The sequence below is a fragment of the Eucyclogobius newberryi genome, unplaced genomic scaffold (assembly GCF_026437365.1).
Source record: "Eucyclogobius newberryi isolate DKJ021-1_F unplaced genomic scaffold, fEucNew1.0.hap1 SCAF_19, whole genome shotgun sequence".
NCBI classification, from domain to species: Eukaryota; Metazoa; Chordata; class Actinopteri; order Gobiiformes; family Gobiidae; genus Eucyclogobius; species Eucyclogobius newberryi.
Genome location: NW_027315823.1, coordinates 22,157,735 through 22,176,106, shown reverse-complemented (window position 1 = coordinate 22,176,106; position 18,372 = coordinate 22,157,735). Strand labels below are relative to the sequence as shown.

General features: G+C 39.9%; 1 protein-coding gene across 3 annotated transcripts in view; it reads right to left on the bottom strand.

Annotated features, from left to right (window-relative positions):
* Window positions 1-544: 544 nt before the first annotated feature.
* Window positions 545-18,372, bottom strand: part of arhgef10la (Rho guanine nucleotide exchange factor (GEF) 10-like a) — a 120,418-nt gene continuing 102,590 nt past the window's right edge. For all 3 annotated transcript variants that reach the window (XM_072452169.1, XM_072452171.1, XM_072452170.1), the window contains 4 exons: window positions 14,422-14,564; window positions 6,887-7,058; window positions 2,916-3,035; window positions 545-1,923 (listed from right to left, as the gene is read on the bottom strand). In XM_072452169.1, the coding sequence (XP_072308270.1) occupies window positions 1,379-1,923; window positions 2,916-3,035; window positions 6,887-7,058; window positions 14,422-14,564 (980 nt within the window). In that variant the 3' untranslated portion in view covers window positions 545-1,378. The remainder of the gene's footprint in view (window positions 1,924-2,915; window positions 3,036-6,886; window positions 7,059-14,421; window positions 14,565-18,372) is intronic.

Genomic DNA, 18,372 nt, shown 5'->3' with positions numbered 1-18,372 from the left:
ATTCCGTTTTGAAATAATACTGACAATTACCGGTATGCATATCAATGAATTACAATATGATGGAAAAGTATTCCTGCTATTTACACCCATTTATCCATGCATGGGCCCATCTCATAACCTGTGAACTCTTGTGGTCAGATTTAATATTAGGCTATCATAATTATTGTTAAAATAAACATATGATTGAGTAAAAATGTCCTTTGTGTTTAAGTGCTGAAATAAAGAAGCTTTTCCGTACATTTAAATTCATTGACATGTGACAAGACTAATCCTATTTATTGCATGGATCACGATTAGATGTAATTGTACATTAAAACTCAATACAATTAAGACATTTACAGATTTCTATTGTTTTAAATATTACTCATAATTGCTGTTTTTTTCTGTCAAAGCTTGGACTTAGATGTCGCTAAATTTTGTCAAAATTGTGTTTTGGCTTTAGATTTAGAGTCACCTTGTTCCAACATGACGTAAGGCAGAAAGCAAAAGGCATTTATGCCACTAGGACAGTTTGACTGAAGTTGTTACCTTGTTTTTAAAAGACTTAAAAGATTCCATTTTGAGCCACAATGGAAGGTGTCGTACATTCACATTATAGGGACGTGGGAATGGCTGGCAGAGCTAATAAAGTGATGTGCTTTGTTATGCGGTGGTAGTCCCAGGCTCTCAGCTCTAAACAGATGGGTTCTCTCCCATAGGATCAGATAAAAGGCGTCCATCTCCAAGTCTGCAGAGCATGGCACATTCACAAAGGCTGCATCTTTAAGGCGTGCCATCCGCAGGCGCGCACACAAAAGAGCTTCACTTTAAATGGATGTGGCAGAGCACACGCCATGATGATGAGGTTAAACGCAGGCATCAGTCTTAAAGGCAGAGTAAGCCATTCTAATCCACTGCACACTTAAACTATCTCCTCATTAATGCTTAACTTTCAAATGTGTTTTTTAATTAGAAAATAAGGCAAAACAATAACATCAGTCAACACCAATGTGCAATGAGACGAGCTGGAATAACACAAAATAACACAACAGAAAACCATTACATTATTGAAAACCTAATCGTTTGGGTTAATGTGAATCTCACAAAGCTTACTAACAAAGAGGGATTACTGGGGAATAATTGCTCCACTTAATACTAAGTGTGCACTGCATTACAGTGTACCAATAGTTACTCCACCTTTAAGGCTGGATGGGACCACAAAAAAGTCAGATCGTATCCTGTAGATTCCCACAGCTGAAAATGGACAGTTTAGAACAGAATTAAATGTAGTCTTGAGTCTCTTTCATCTCTCTCTTTATATTATTAAAATCCCTTGAGTTTGTGTACCATGTGAGTGGGTTGAGCTGGTCAGACATCTATAAATACATGTACAATATCATTAGACAGTTAGAGGGAGCTGCCACACCATGAGGACGTTCTCCGAGCCCTCTGCACCTGTCCTGTTAGAGCCTCTCTCCTTCAGTCTGCGGAAGCCCCTGCCTCCAGAGAGAACGGCCACAGAGCTGACGCGGTCCCTTCGCCCCCTGTCCCGCTCACAGGGGCGCCCCCGCACCCACATCTCCGGGTCGTCACTCAGCTCGTAGATAGAGCCGTCTTCCACACTGTGCTCCAGAGACTCCAGGGAGGACTCGGACACCTCGTCACCCTGAGCTGTTAATGGTCGCCCTGGCAGCCCTGAAGTGGAGCGGAGCCTGTACTGGAGGAGCACGCTGCGGCCCCTGCCTTTGGACTCTGCCTGGTTTGAAGAGGCCTGTTGGAGAGACTCTTGAGAAGAAGTGTCACTACGCTCCTCTCCTCCACATGCAGAGTCCGGCCCGTCGCACCACGAGTCCCTCTTGAGCAACTCTGGAGACAGGTAGCTACTGGCCGCCACAATGAAGTCCACAGGCCCACAGTGCGCATTCAGAGATATCATCCCTTTCCCTGCCCAACAGATACAGATCAGTAAACAATACCTCAAGGCCAACACACACTGGAATGCTTTGCTGCGCAGCGAATTGGGCGCCTATATGTTTTCTATGAGCGTGCACACACTGGGCGCGCGCCTGCGAGCTGCGCCGCTTTACCCCGAACCATGAATGGAAGTTGTTGAATTCGGAGAGTAGATGCTTTTGGCTCTTCTGCAGTAAGAACAGACAGATATCTGCTCTGTGACGGACGGAAGGAGCAGCAGAGGCAAGGCTCTCTCTAACCTAACCTGCTCAAATCGCCTCACACATCCTCGCAATATGCCTCTCATTTTGTCAGTAATCTGCAGATGAAACTCAAATTTAAAACACTGCAGAAGTTGATTTTAAAGTCTTTTTGAGAACTGTAATGCACAGCTTTCAGTGTGTGTTGACTTGTATGCTTGACACACGTCACATGACGCGCAGCGCTCCAGTGTGCGTTGGCCTTATCGTTCCATGAGACAGAAGACAAGTTATGGGATCATTGGATTACTTTTGGAGTTGTAATAATTTAAGAATCTTACAATCTGTAATTAATTGAGTAAATACTAGGGATAAGATAGATAAGATTATAACAATGCACTTTAGACTCCTGAAATCCAGAAAACTTTGAAGTCAGTTAGCTGCTGCGAGACTAGATCATTATTATTAGTAGTAGGGGTAGTTGTAGTGTATTGCTTGGGTAATTGGGTAAAGCAAGTTATTTTTAGAGAAAACTGATTCTCATCAAGAGTCTTCAACTGTAATGCGCTAGATAGATAGAAATAGATATATACTACATACAAATGACTGGGGTATGGTACGGTATGTTGTCGACTTTGAACGCTTTCTTACTGCCACAAGGAAAATGTGAAGTGTGACCCCAATAATAGGAAGAGCAGAGTAATTTTGTATCATAAAGAACCTCTTTGCTTTTGACCTCTGAAGAGGCTTCTCTAACAGTCAGACTCCTCATTGGGACCATACCTGTTATTTTGGGGATGCCCTCCAATTTGGGAACAGGTAGAGTGACAATTACACCTTGAGCGGTGCCCACCCATAACAGACCTTGGCAAATAAGCAGGCTCGTAACTCGCATCTTTTGCCCTGAAACATAACACAAAATAGGAATACATTAATTTAATTGATCAGGGTGAAGTAACTATAAATAGTAAATAGTAATAACATATCAAGTATATCTGAATTATTTGCTGAATTCCATCCAAATCTCAATAAAGTTGGCCTATGTTTGTGCAAAGCATTAACTCTGTTCTGTGTTTAACAAGCTTAGCACATACACAGCACAAGAAGCTAGGGGTCCATATTATGTAAGTTTATGAAATATTGGACTTGTCATTGCTGTTGACCCAGTTGAAAGTAAAAATAAGAAACATTAAGTTTTTTTGATGCCTTACATTCTCAGAAGAGTCTGAAATGTTAAACGTCTTCAAGAACATGCTTCAATGAGGATAAATGAGTAAAATAAATGACTTATTAACAACATAATGGAACTCTAAAAGTGCTGCGGTCCTCCTGGACCAAGCTCACAGTAATGAACAAAATATTATTTTTCATATTTTTGTGCCAAAAACGGCTGTGGCCTTGTTGAACCCTACGTTTATTTAAAAAAAAACAATTAAAAGGAAGAATGGAGCAGGTACAGAGCTGTATAATGGCTAGGGGGAAGGTGAAAACCTATGCAACTATGGTTATGAATCCATGTGCGAAGGGAACATTCAGTGCTTCAGCACCGCTTTTCTGGCGATGCAGTAAGGCTGAATAGAACTGACGAATGCCTTGTATGCAGGACAATACAGGATTACTCAAGCTTGCAGGAATTACATAAAATACAATTACACAAAACTTTATTTAAAAATCATAAGTTGATCTAGTTATGTCCACTTTAAACACAACCTTTTACATAAGTGTCTAAATAGGTGGACTGATGTTACATTATGCTAAATAGATACAGTTAGCACACTTTGGTTTCGAATACACATTCCCTGTTTACTATTAACATATTAACATAATTCCCTTGGCAAAATTGAATTAAAGTTACATGTTCACAAATATGTAAATGATAGTACATGTTTGTTCCATGTCATGCTAAGATTAGACCTCATTTGCATGTCAGTGACATCACAAGTCTCTGCAGAGAGAAGCAGGATGCAGAGCCAAATGGTAAACAGTACAACAGATGGGTTGACACAGCGACTATTGCAGGGTCACAATTTGCTTGGGTTCTGCACTTTCTTAATACTGTCTGCCACCTGCTCACTGACTCTATTTGTACTTTGGCTAGGGGCTTGAAATGAAGGAGCGATGCTTGATACAGACACAATAGATATGACTGTCCAAAAAGCCCTAATCGATAGTCATATCTATTGAGTGAGTGTCCACAGGGTCATGATAAAGAAGCATAATGACAATGGCACTTGAGAAGGTGCATCTTAACCTACAGCCACCTAGCACCTGTATTGTATTCCCCTGGTGTTAAAAAACAAAGTCGTCTCCAAAGATGAATGTTTCCTTCCACGCAATATGTCACTGAAAGAAAGTTTATTTTGGAGCAAAGTATCTGCACCCGGAGGACGATGCTATTAAAGGCATTAGCGGAGAGGAGATCAGCAGTTTCTTCTGCTTCTGAAACTTCTCTGCTGTTTACTGCCAGTATAATTCCCCCTTTGCGGAGAACACTTTTAAAAGGAGATGATTAGAGGTCATATCATTACTGCTTGTCCTATAGTCAAGGAGAAACCTAAAGGAACAAGGCAGCCAATGATAAAAGGAAACTATTACTATTTTATGAGGCATATCTGTAAAGCATCAAGGGATGGTCTTTTCTCTTGTGAGCTCAACAAATCACATCGTAACTCAAAGCGCTTTTGTTTTAACCCCTGAAGACATGAACCTATCAGCTGGTTTTCCCCTGGATCTCCCTGCGGGGCCGCGCCTCCGGGCTGCCACCCTGGCTCAGATCTGCTGCATATTTCAGGAGGAGAGGCTGAGCTGTGAGAGAGAGACCCGTGGGTGACCAGCTCTCTGCGGATAGCATGGCCCTGGATTCATAACGCTATCAAGAAGCATTTCCATAAAAATAAATGTGAACTTGTGCAAAGCAATGCATTGGAAAAAAATATTTACTTGCCTTTTATGGTGAAACTACCAATGCTGAAAAAGCTGGAAATGTCACTCAAGATCAAGTAATACAAATACAACTTGATACAAGTTTGAATAGTTTGTTTCTTATGCTTGCTTGGCAGTAGATGTATTGATAATACAAGATAAAAATGGGTCCAAGGTCAAATGAAAAAAAGCGTTGGTTTAATCTATGCTCAAATGATCCGTTTTGATTTAAAAAGAAGGCAATTATCTCCAGTCCAGCACTCAAGGATTTTTCTAGTTAAGAAACACATCATGCAGTCAAAACACAATTTTAACCTCTTTGAAAATGGTGGCGCTAAAGCTGTCCTGTTTTATTTATAAATGTGCAAGGAAGCCATCATGCACTATTTACAGCTTTGTAACTGTTCAATCAGGCTGATGAAACTCTGTTCTCAGAGTCACTGCAATGCTTTCAGAGACGAGGATATCAGGGCTGCAGAAAATTCACTTTGGACCCAGACCTGCTGTGTGAATTTGGTTAAAGCAGGGATGTGCAATTATTTTCCACCGAGGGCCATATTCGAATCCAGGCAAGTAGCGGAGGGCCGGCCCGCGATCATTGGTGTGAAAAAATATATATATTAAAACAATTAAATACCAATTATCACTTTACTGTCAAATATAGGCTATTGCATCTATTATTTAATTCATTTCACGTCATAGTTATTAAGGATACAAGTGCAGACAGATGCCTGCGGGCAAAAAGACAAACAGGCCCTGGGTTAAAGGGTTTACACTACACACTATATTTGTTGGGCCTTTTCCCCCCGTTGATTACTCATCAAAAACCTACGTGAAGTTGTGTTTCATTTACACTGAGGCGACCTCCATGAAGTTCAGAAATCTTAATTTGTTCTAATAATTTCAGCGGTCAAATTACCTCTCTTAATCAGCACAGGAAGTGTAGCATTATTAGACATTTTTTTAGGCTCATAAATCTACTTTTGATTTCAGAGCCAGAAGAGCCTATTGCCATCTGCTTTTTATTTATTTTTTAAAAAAATGTCCTAATTAACTAAGGCTGGCGGGATTATCTCTACACATTCTTCTATGTATTATTAATGGATTCATTATTAGATTGCACTAGAGGGAATACCAAGGCTGTGATAGAAAGAAGTACAAAAAGGCACTGAAAATGCATTGCACTGGCCCTTTAAAATCTAATGATTTCCAGGTTGACACTTCTTTGAGTTTATATGCAATGATGCACTAAAAGTAAAAGTCACGTATAAAAAGATATGTTTTGCTCTTTTAAAAAACAAGAATGATAAAGAGTGCTCAAGTGCTCTAAACAGTGAATATCAATAATACAACTTGAAGATCTGCTTAATCAAACAGGCACCTTGTGGCATGTCAAAATTGTGAAAAAGACTAATTGAAAGTAGAGCAGAAGATATACAATGTGTGGGGCAAAAGTGGAAATATCATTTGAAAAGAGAAAACACTGAGCCTGTGAAGCACTGGGGTAAAGCACCTGCAGCCCCCCTGAACATTAAATAAAAGGCAGTGTTTCCATGGGAACCTCCAGTTTGAAAATCTTTACCGCTGCTATTTCACCGCTCTTCAGCCGCTTTATTTCATTTTTATTAATTCCTCCTTTTCACCATTGGCTGTGTTCTATGGAGCCCTGGAGATTGTTACTTATACAGGTGAGACCTCAGGAGTCTCATGAACAACACTGGGAAATCATCTACTAAGGACAGCACTGTTAACTTCTGCCACCTCCTCTTTCCCTGGTGCAGGCTAGCCGCCCCCAGCAGAGGGAAGGGCTGTCCCTGCTGTGGGACACGTACCAGTATTGAGCAGTGTGGAGCGTGTAGAAATGTTGATTTCCTGCAGAAGCTCCAGTGTCTCGGTGTGAAAGAGGCGAATGGACGAGCCTTCCGAAAACGCCATCCACACTCCCCCACCCGCCTGGGCCATGTGGGCCACACTCACCATCGGGTCAGGATGCACTTCAAACGTCTGAAAAAAAAAAATCATTATATTACAATGTTATATCATACAGTCGTACACTTTCTAAACAGCAAAGTAACAAGAATTAATATATAATAGTATGTGGTGTGCATCTTTGTCTCCTGCATGTATTTATTTATTTAGTTACTTTATTTGGTAAGGGAAACCGGAGAACCTGGAGAAAACCTGAAAACCTGCATGCAAACTACATGCTAAAGGCTACGCTACCGTGTCGTCCATTTTCAAGCAATCATATATTGTCCAGCGACTGTGGCTCGAGCGCTCCAACAATTCTGTTTTCACTATCCTCTATCCCCGCCCACGTACTAGTAGTTGCGATTATTTGACAAATGATCATTTGGTGCTTATATTATGTTATTAAGCTGTTTTAGGTCAATATTGTGGTTTACAATGAAAAAAATGTAAAATGATGACTGTATCCTGAAACTAAGTCCCTGAAAAGAAGCATAATACTACATGTCTGATTTAAGGTAAATCAAAGAAACTTGTTATTGAAAGAAATGTACACATTTATATAACTTAACAGTGAGATATGCACATTAATATAAGATTGTCCTGTTCCAAATAGATTGGTGGCTGTTGATTTTAAGTTTAGAAAAAACTCTTTGGTTAGAATTACACTTAAATCTTCTGGAAATAAAATGCCTCCTAATTTTGTCATTTACTTTCTGATGCATAGGGCATGTTTCCCCTGGCTGCCATGTTTTATGCACACAATGGGAAAAAAGGAGTTTGAGGCAACGAGTGTTAATGAGTAGCTCTGTGTAAATGCAACGAGCCTTATCATGGGGACGCATGCACCCCCCGCGGTCCGAGGCGTGACAGGGGCTGGTTTGGGCACCATCTTGGAGCCCATATCACAGTCACTGCACCAGCCTGGGAAATTAGTCAGCCAGTGAAGATGAGAGGCACACCCAGCTCCTCAACACAAGTGCAGTGGCGGATTACCACCTGTTAGTGCGCCCTTGCCAACGGGCCCTTCTTTGTTTGAAACTAGGGGAAAAGAGAGGAGAAGTCTTTGATGTGTTTTTTCCCTTTTTAAATGAATTCTCAGCTGCAGATGCATGCTCCGTCTGGGAGATGGTCGCCAACAAACAGAAGGTATCTGTAATAAAAGTGCAAATTTCACCTTCAGTCGCTTACTGCTATTACTTAATGCTATAGGCGCACTGGGAGCTCGCCTGGGAGAGTGTGTGTCCTATATATTGAGGGAGTTAAACTTTACAAGGCCATTTGCTTGCCTACCTCTCAAACCTGCATACTGTCAAATTCAATCCAGTTGTTTCATATGCCATAGTGGAAACTCTTTGTCTCAGTTATTAGACACCAAAATGACTGCATTCAGCAAGTGCAGAAGTGCCTCTGCTCTAATATTTAATGTTGTTGATTACCCTTTACTTCAGAACATTTTTCTTTCTCAAAAATGCGTTTATTGTATAGGCTATGCATATCCAGTCGGCAAGACAGCAGCTGAAGCGCTCTGGTTCAGTAAAATATTTGTGGGAGTGTTGCAGATAAAGAGTGTGTATTTTTTGCTGCTTTGAAACAACACATTGTACTTCATAAGTAGGTTTAATTTAAAATCACAATCAAATGCCCTATTGGTGCACAAATTGCAGCAGCTAAATACTCTTGAGATAAATCTGACAGGACCCGCTAAAAAACTTAATTTGCATTTCTTCTGTCTCAAATGTTGTGCATTTTGACAAAACAGCCTTGTTGTACACATACATTCACTGGTAATAGCAAAAACTGTTCTGTGTCCTTTTTAGCACTGCAAATGTCAACTGCTTAATGTTTTTGCTCCACTGTTAGGGCAGCCCGCCCCACCATCAGCTCTCTCATCAAGAAGGCCCATCAGAGTATGTACTTCCTGCAGCAGCTGAGGAAAGCCAAGCTGCCAGCGCAGATGATGGTGCAGTTCTACACGGCCATCCATCCTCACCTCCTCCATCAGCGTGTGGTACGCTGGAACCACAGCCAGGGACAAACAGAGACTATAGCACATCGTGCGCTCTGCTGGGAAGACTTCCATCTCTGCAGGACCTGTACGTCTCCAGGACACTGGGACGAGCAGGTCGGATCACTGCTGACACTTCTCACCTTGGACACTCCCCTCAGGCAGGAGGCCATTCCCCTCAGGCAGGAGGCCACTCCCCTCAGGCAGGAGGCCACTCCCCTCAGGCAGGAGGCCACTCCCCTCAGGCAGGAGGCCACTCCCCTCAGGCAGGAGGCTACGGTCCATCTTGACCAGAACCTCCCGCCACAAGAATAGTTTATTTCCCTCTGCTGTTGGACTCATGAACACTTAACACCTGCCACTTTAACAATTATTCAACCAATACTATTGACACACTGTTCAATTTCTGCATTATTTTCAACATTTCTTTTGTGTAAATAACTGTGTACATACCAAGAAAAGTTTATTCTTATTTTTAACCTTATTTTATTAGTAAATTCTTAATTTAGATTTGCCATATTTGATTCTATAGATGTTGCTATTATTATTTTATTATTCATTGTTTTATGTTGCACCTAACGCCGTTGTTTCTAACAACTGTTTTCAATGGCCATGGCAATTAACCTTTTCTGACTCTGAGTCTGAATGTTTGAACATGAATGCTTGATAAATGAGTCCCTATGTGTATCAATTTGTTTTTCACTACTCACACCTGCCTACTTTTTAAATTATTCAAAACACAAAAGACAGTTTTTAGAACACTAAATATTACATAACCCAATATATATCCACCCTCACATTTCTAGCTATTCCCGTCTGACATTTTTGCACACTATATTGCTTGTCATGTTTAAAATGGCATGGATTTTGGTTCCCCATGAGATTCATAATGCAGGGCTCGGATTAAGGATTTTCACTTGTATAGCGGTGCTGCTAAACAATCCGTGATTTTTTTCAAATTTGTATAGCAATTTGATAATTGCATAGCAAAACACAAAAGTGACTAACAATCAATATTTTCCATTGATGTATTTATTGTGTTATTCAAATTGTACCGCTCTGGCATGTGAATGATCTGCAAAGACCTTTGCGTTTAGGAGCTATTGACCTCGGAAGTCTGACTTTACTGCACGTGGCTCCTCCCACTTTCAGACTCGATCTGAGACAGCAGCAGGACTCGTCATGACAACACAGCGTCCTACATGTGTCATGCCGTTATTGACGATCGATTGACGAGTGATCAGTACTTTTAGGCGCTTTGGTTATACAATTGAACACACATTTTTGTATCGCAAAAGTTGCAATACAAACATAGTTTTTTCTGACGAATGCATCGCATTTGAGAGAAATTGCATCGCATTTTGCAATGCAATACCGCTTATTCTGAACCCTGTAATGGTATAAGAACAACATGATGAATTGTTTACTGCATTAAAATTTGTTTTACTATTATTAAATGAACTAATTACTGCAGTAAGTATGGTATGTGAGAATACACATCAAGTTGTGTTGTGCATGTGTGTGAAAGTAAAAAAAAAGTTCTACAAACATGGGAGGGAGAACTATTTTGAGTGAAGTACTTGAATTACGTTGTTCACATTAATTCAACCCTACCTGCCATTAAGTAGATTAATTACACTAAAACTCGCAGTGTGACAACCTGCAATAACATGTAACACTGGACTTAACGAAATGTGGGGGTTACTTCAGATTGTTACATGGTGCATTATGTCTGGCTAGTGACAAGTTACGTTCTACTAATTGAGGTATCAAGGGAGTTACCTTCATTTGTTATTGGAGATTTGAATCGCTTTTGTGACTAAACCTGAACTGTTACTCGATGTACAGTGGACTCCAAGCTCACAGTGGAAAAAATGGACAAAAATAAAGTCAGCAGGGTCAATGAAACATGGTCTGTGTCAAAGAAAGGATAAGGTAGAGCCACAACTGTTTGCCTGAGCCAGCCACCTGCTATTAGGCTGCTAAATCCAGCATTGCTTACAGAGATGAGCTGTTCACTGGAGCCTGACAGTAGTAATGTGCCCTTTACACTCAACTCGGCAGTGTCGCACAAGCCATCAGTATCCGAGTAGCAGTCTTCCAGTAGGGAGAAGGGGGAGAGGACAACAGGTAGGGTCATAACCACTACATCTGTTCTGAACAGCTCATTAGGCCTTCATTACGCCAATTGACAAGGTGTCTCTGTCCTCTGGCTGGGCAAACAGTCCTCCTCTTCCCCACGCAACAAACAGGCAGGAGTCGAGTGGGCGAGTGCCGAGTGTGGACATGTGAGTGATGGAGGGAAACAGGTAGAAAGAGAAAAAGTAATAGAAAGAGGAAGGAGCAAGGGGCTGCCAGTCAGTACTGATCAGAGTCCAGATGTCCATGCGTGTCCTCGGCAGTTAAGGCTGCACTGTTCGAGAATGTCTCAAGTGGGGGAGTTAGTGGAGCAGGTTAATAACGCACAACTCGCCTACACTCTATCAACGCCACAAAGCTCTGCGAGGCACCAGTAACTCTCAAAGTAATGCTACACATGAACAAGATGCTGTTGAGTTGTTTCTGTACAGAGAAAAAAAAAACACCTTTTTGAAAAAATTCTTATCTTGAATAGCCTCAGAACACAGTTTTACCCAAACATAGAGTCTCCTTCATGATGACTTGAATAAATTGCACTTGCTCTAAGTAGCTTCAAGAAATATACTGCTTAAGATCCCTCCTCTTCAGCTCAAATGTTCACGATGAGAGCAATTTCAGATAATCCAGTGAAAGCACACTGTAATGAGTCTTCTATGAACTGTGAGACATTTTCATTGTAAAATGAACAGCAATTTCATTGCCAGTGTTGGTATGGTTACATAGTATGGCCTAATTTGAATATGACATTATTGAAAACCTGACCTTGTATGCAGTTAAATGTTTTATTATATCAACATTTAAAGGCCAGTTTTTTCCTAGGGCAGTGTGTGGGTGAAATGGTGTAGCCACTGGCACTGGGCTTGCTGTGACATATCCGGCAGTCTCTGTGGGCCAAATCAGTGTAATCATTAGGAAGCGACATGGACCTCTGCTCTCACCCAGCAACATTTCAGCAGCTGCCCTTCGGGGGATATGGGACTGGCTGGTGGGTAAGTTGAACATATCTGGATTATGTTTTAGATGTTTTCTGTCTTTCTGTCCTTTTATTTACACAATTAATTATAGTATGTGGAAAAGTTTCAGAAATGTAGAAATGTGTAAATCCTACAGTATTTCTGTCTTTTTCTCTTAGCCTCATAGCATGGGAGTTTACCAACAGACTGACTAATGTAATACACTTGCCGTGCCTCTTCATTGAACTATCCAGAAAGAAAAGAAAAAGAAAGAAAGAAATACATAAATAAATCAAAAAGTAAATATATTTTTTACCCAGCATAATGATATATTGTGTTTTGGTTGATAATTGTGTTTACATACAGCAAGTGCAATCAAAGCACCTCATTTTTATTTTGCACCTCTGCAGGAAAATATGTGTGGTATGAATGATAATATTTCACATATGCACACTTGTCTGTCACTTCCCAGGAAATTTCACTGTGGAGGTTTTTGTCGGGACTATAATTTTCTTGTAGTCCCAGAAGAATGGGCTGCGTGCATAATCAAATAGCACAAGGAGCACAGAATAAAAAACTATTTGTGTTTATCCTCCCCTGGGTTTCTTTCCTGAATATTGAGTTTATACTGATATTTATCCATAACGAGGATGTTTTTTGACATAAAGTTTTGAGATTGAGCTGCCCCTGCTGGGTTGACTCTGAGGATGTCCAGAAAAGATGAATAATTGAAAAGGGCATAAGTTCCGACATGAGATCTTAAACAAAACATCCATCGAGGATAAAAATGGACAAGAGTTAACAGAGAAAACTAGTTTTTGTGTCTTTATGTCCGACACTTTGTACTTGGAGTGACAGAAAATATTCACCAATTTGCATATTCCCATTATCGAAATGTACTAAATATACTGAATAATATTGCTGTAATGAGTTGATTTCAGTCAGTTTGAAACAGGATTTATAAAATATACAGGAGCTACTTTACAGAATTTCCTGATAATAATAATTACGGTAATTGTTTTTTGTAATATCAGCACAGCCATTGTAATATAATGAAAGATATTCTCATTTTGCCACATGATACTCACAGTACGTATGATCTGATATTTATTATTGCAAACGTGTGCTGCCACTAAAATCGGTCAGGTCTCGGTCTTAGTTCGCAATGTGACCTGGTTAAACACTGGCTCGTCACCAGTTATATCTTTATACAAGTGCAAAAAACCTTCTCCTCTCAGTGCAGGTTACGCATGGATGCCCCAAAGCAGCTATTGCCCCCTGGAGGACACGGTAAGGAAGACAAGGTTAGCGCAAGAAGCGACCAGAGTTGACCTGTTGAGCTCTGTGGGAGAGGGAGTGAACCAGAACGAAGCCGCTGATATGTGGCCATTGGACTGATTAAACAGGAAAGAGGAGCGGCAGATTAAGAACATCTCCAGGCAAACTGTACCTTAAGACACACTCACCGGACACGGGTGCTAACACATTTTAGAAGGCACAGTCAACATTTTAATCTGGGATAAGGGACACCGTTTAATACAGCATGATGCAAGTTGTGCTACAGTGAACATTGGTCTTTTTTTTTTGTTTTTATTCCATTGTGTCAGAAAAGATAGCTACAGCCATTGAGCATTTTGGTGAGTGATTATAAAAAGCGATTATACATTTTCAACAGTGCCTACATTTTTGTTATATTTCTAATCACAACCTTTAACATTTCTACAATTCAGTTCAATTAAATTCCAGAGTTGAAATTAAACAGTAAATATGTGAATATTAGAGCCCACCAAAACAGACTCTTTTAGACAGTAACAATCATCACAATTTGTAATTTTGTGCAATCATTCTATTCCTGTAAAGAGTGATGGAATTATTTCAATAAACATTGTTTGAGCTGTAATTTGTAGAGGAAAAAAAAAAAAAAAAAGAAGCTTTCACTTGTTTTGTCCCTGTCACCTGGCAGCTTTGACAATAGCCAAGGTTTTTCCATCATTTTATTCAGACAGGACTGACACGTCTCTGTATGAAACTGAAAACACTTCAGTGCAGTGTTCTGTCAATATATTTTACATAACAAAAACTATTCATGGTAATGAGACAACGTCCATATTGCAGCCAACAACAGGCCGTTTGTCAGCTTGTCGTGAGACTTAGGATATGTATATTATAATTGTGACAAACAACTCTATTCACTGTTCACAAGTTATATGATGTTTGATCAATACATTTGTACATTATATACTGTTAAATGTGCCATAAATTACCGTAGTCAATGCTTTCTCTCAGTTTTGGTGTATACCTGAAGGTTGAAGTTGGAGGAGTCCATCACTGTGACTGTATTACCGCTGCTCGCCCACACGTTCTCATCCAGCACCAGCAGAGTCCGCACCGGTTCGGATCCCAAACTCACTGATCGGCACGGCTCTGGCTCCCAAAGTTCATCTGCCAATTCAATTCATTTTTATAACTCACAAAGTCACAACAGCAGTTACCTCAAAGGGTAACATTTGCCAAAAAAACACTACATTTAATTCTACCTTTTTGAAAACATCTTACAAAAGCATGTCAGGAGGGCTTTAATCTCAGAGTATTATCCCAGCCAGTCCAACATGTTAAAACATTCTACACACGTGGCTCACAGCATGGTGCCCTGGTGATTGTAATGCCCTGGAGCAGTCAAATACTTTCAGGCAATTACTGAGCGTAGGTTTTCTTTTTTTAAACTAAATAGGTGGGGGGAAAAAAGGTTGAGAGCCGATGTAAACTACGGCCAAACAGAATAGCGTGTTGAATTCCAGTGGAAATGTTCACAGCGTGCCGAACGATAACACAGCCTTGCAACCCACGCCCTAATCACTCAGCATTAGGACACGCTAATCTACTTTGGTACTTCATTTTCAAACAACCCTTTCAATTTTTTCAATCCCATTTGATTCATGAGTGTGAAAATTAAGTACTTTTTTAATAAAGAAACATACGCAGCAGCACAATATAAACTAACTTGCATAATTGTTCGTGTTTTGAAGCTAAATTAGAGAAGTTAATACATCCAGCAACTGAATTAACATTTTAAGTTGATTCCTGCCTTTTTAGGAGCAGACAGTGCCATTTGACTTCTGAGGGTTAATTGCTTGGCGTGTTATAATGCATGTTATAGGTCACATTGACATTGCGTATATGCTGGTGAAAATATTAACTATTGCAGTTTATATTGTATTTATATTTTGCTTTTTTGGCCAGGATAATAACTAATAGCTATATTTTTGTGTAAATGATCGATACAAGAGGGGTACAATTTGACATGCAAACCAAAGATATTGATCAATATAATATGATTTATTTCATTAGATGATTATATTATTTGATTAATTAATTAATCATTGGATTTATAAAGCACCTTTCATGACACTCAAAGCGATGGTGGCTTGGAAATGCAAAACAAATGTTGATATTCGGCAAAACATCTCACCAAAACAAATAAGATGAATTTACAAAATGGGCCAAAAGATGTTTGAAAAGCAGGAAACATTTTAACATAAAAGCCAACACATGATAACAAAATGCCCAAAACATTTGAAAAAAATACAATATTTGAACAAATACAACAAAACAGAATGGGAATGGCCATACTATTCTGTCATAAAGTCACAAGGTCAAAAACATAAGGTGACTGAAACAGCTCATTTAATGCTAACACCTACTATACTACCAAATATTAATCTTTGGACAATAGGAGTTTTTATATATAGTTTTTATATATCTATATATATTATATAGGAGTTTTTGTTTATAAGAGATCTTCTATTGAGAGTGTTTTTCAAACTTCCTAAAGTTATCTGTTCTTTTCCTCTGTATGATCTACCTCTGTATCTACTGCGTTGCAACAATGAAATTTCCCCATGTGTGGACAATAAAGGATTATCTTATCTTATCTCATCTTAGTACTATTATTAAATTCTTATCCTTGCCCTGCTCTTACAGTTAACATCGCTGTCCATTTATGATGATTGACATTTCCACCCATCACTTCAGGCAAATGGACATTCCCTCGCTGTTATGTTCTATTTGTTCAAATGTTTTGGTCATTTTCTTAAAATCTTGGATTATGGTGACCTTATTTATATGACTGCATCAATCCAAGTATTAAAATTGCTGTACTCCGTTTACCATGCCATGTGTCTGCTCCCTTCATATCTTTGTGCATAATATTCAAAAAAAACCAGATGGACAGTTTCTCTGCGATCTCAAGACGGTGTTGCTTTCTGTACCAAATGTTCACACAAAGACTGGTAAAATGGCATTTCAATATTCTACTCCCTCAACATGGAATAACTTACTATAGCTCTGGAAACTAAAAGAAGTATTTTCTATAGGTCAGTTTAAATCTGTGTTGAAAGGTCTAGAAATAGGATACATGGTTTGTAACTGTTTTTAGGGAACATATTTTTCTGACTGTCAAAATGTGCTGCTGTCTTGGCAAGAGACTAGTAATGAATGGGACTTTCCTGGGTAAACAAATGTTAAATAAAAAAGGAGACAACAACAGTGTGCGCTAGCCGTGGCACTGTAGCGGTCGTCCGCTGTTTTATTTACTCTTTATTGGGAAACAAGGAAGAATGCATCTACAACGCTAAAACAGCCACGTGGTGTTTAACCCGCGGATACCAAACTGCAACAGGCAATTGATGAATACATAGAGCGACCTGTTTGCTGTATGTTTGCAGTCCAAAGGATTTGTTATCCCTGTTTTAGTTGAAGCTATAGTCCCGTCAAAACAATGGCTCATTGGTTTAACCATTGCTATGGTGATGTCAGAAAGGCAAAGGTACTGAAGTTCACTACTCTCTGGTAAAAGTCAAAGTACATCATACATTTAGTAAAAACTTGTGGTAAAAAGGTATACTGTGACAGATATTTTAGATTTTTTCTCTCTCTACATTTGAGCACAAAAGGATAGGAAGCTTTTATTCTCGAGGAGCTAAAGCCTGGTCTGTTCACAGCTGTGTGTTCATAAACAGACAGAAGAATGATCTCACACGTGTGCTCAGCAAACACTACTAAATATGATCCAGTCGTAAGTTTAAACATCACCTGCTCCATCGCCACGTGAACGCACTCCTCCTCTCTCGCCTCGCTCGCCCCTGCAGCTCTCTTTTCTCTCTCTCCCTTCTCTTCTTGTTTTTCACACCACAGCCTTAGGTCCAATTGAATTACAGTATATCATTATCCTACAGCTCGTGCGTGAGTCTGTGAGGCCACGCCACAGTATTTAAACAAACGTAATGAGCCCATTTTGATCATGTAAAGAGTAAATGTTAAATGTATTGTTTGTTGTTCAAAGGAAATATGATTCCCCCTAAACCTTCAGGCTACTGAAGGTCTAAATGTTTCCATTAAGAGAGACTTGGAAGATGTATGTGTTTTCAGAGTGCATCTTGTTTCATTTTATTTTTTGCTTTTTAAAATTGTTTATGAATGAATACATTTCTGTTCAAAGCCTAAGTCTAAGACGCAGTCCTATAATTTGTGTGGGTCATTGTAAACCTTTTCTCAAAGCTCTCCAATGTGATTTATGGATTGTTATCCTTTTTTTATACAAGGCTATATTCAAGCTTTGGCCTTTTTCTCACTCCTGTAGTGATTTTTAACAGCAGTCTCCTAGTCAAGGGCATACATTTGTAAAAATGCATTGCAAATCCACAAACATTTTCCATCAGCCTCCAATGCTTTCTCAAAGTTCTTCTTTTTTTTAGAGCATGAATAGTATTTCTTAATCGGCAGGAAGCAGCTTGGTGTAATTAATCATTCTTTCTGCTTGGGAGGAGAAAGGAGCAGAGGAGCAGCAGGCTGACTTACTATGGCCAGGTAAGAATGAATGGTGATAGAGCCTTTGTGCTAGTGCTGCCTGTGGATAGTGCTGAGATAGTGTAGAGTTGGGCCCAGTGCAATGCTTATAAACCTGTCACACACACACACACACACACACATGCACGCAAACACACACACACACACACATACACACACACACGCACGCACGCAAACACACACACACACACACGCACGCAAACACACACACACACACGCAAACACACACACACACACATACACACACGCACGCACGCAAACACACACACACACACGCACGCAAACACACACACACACACACATACACACACACGCACGCAAACACACACACAAACATGCGAGCGCACACACACACACGCACACGCACGCATGCAAACACACACAC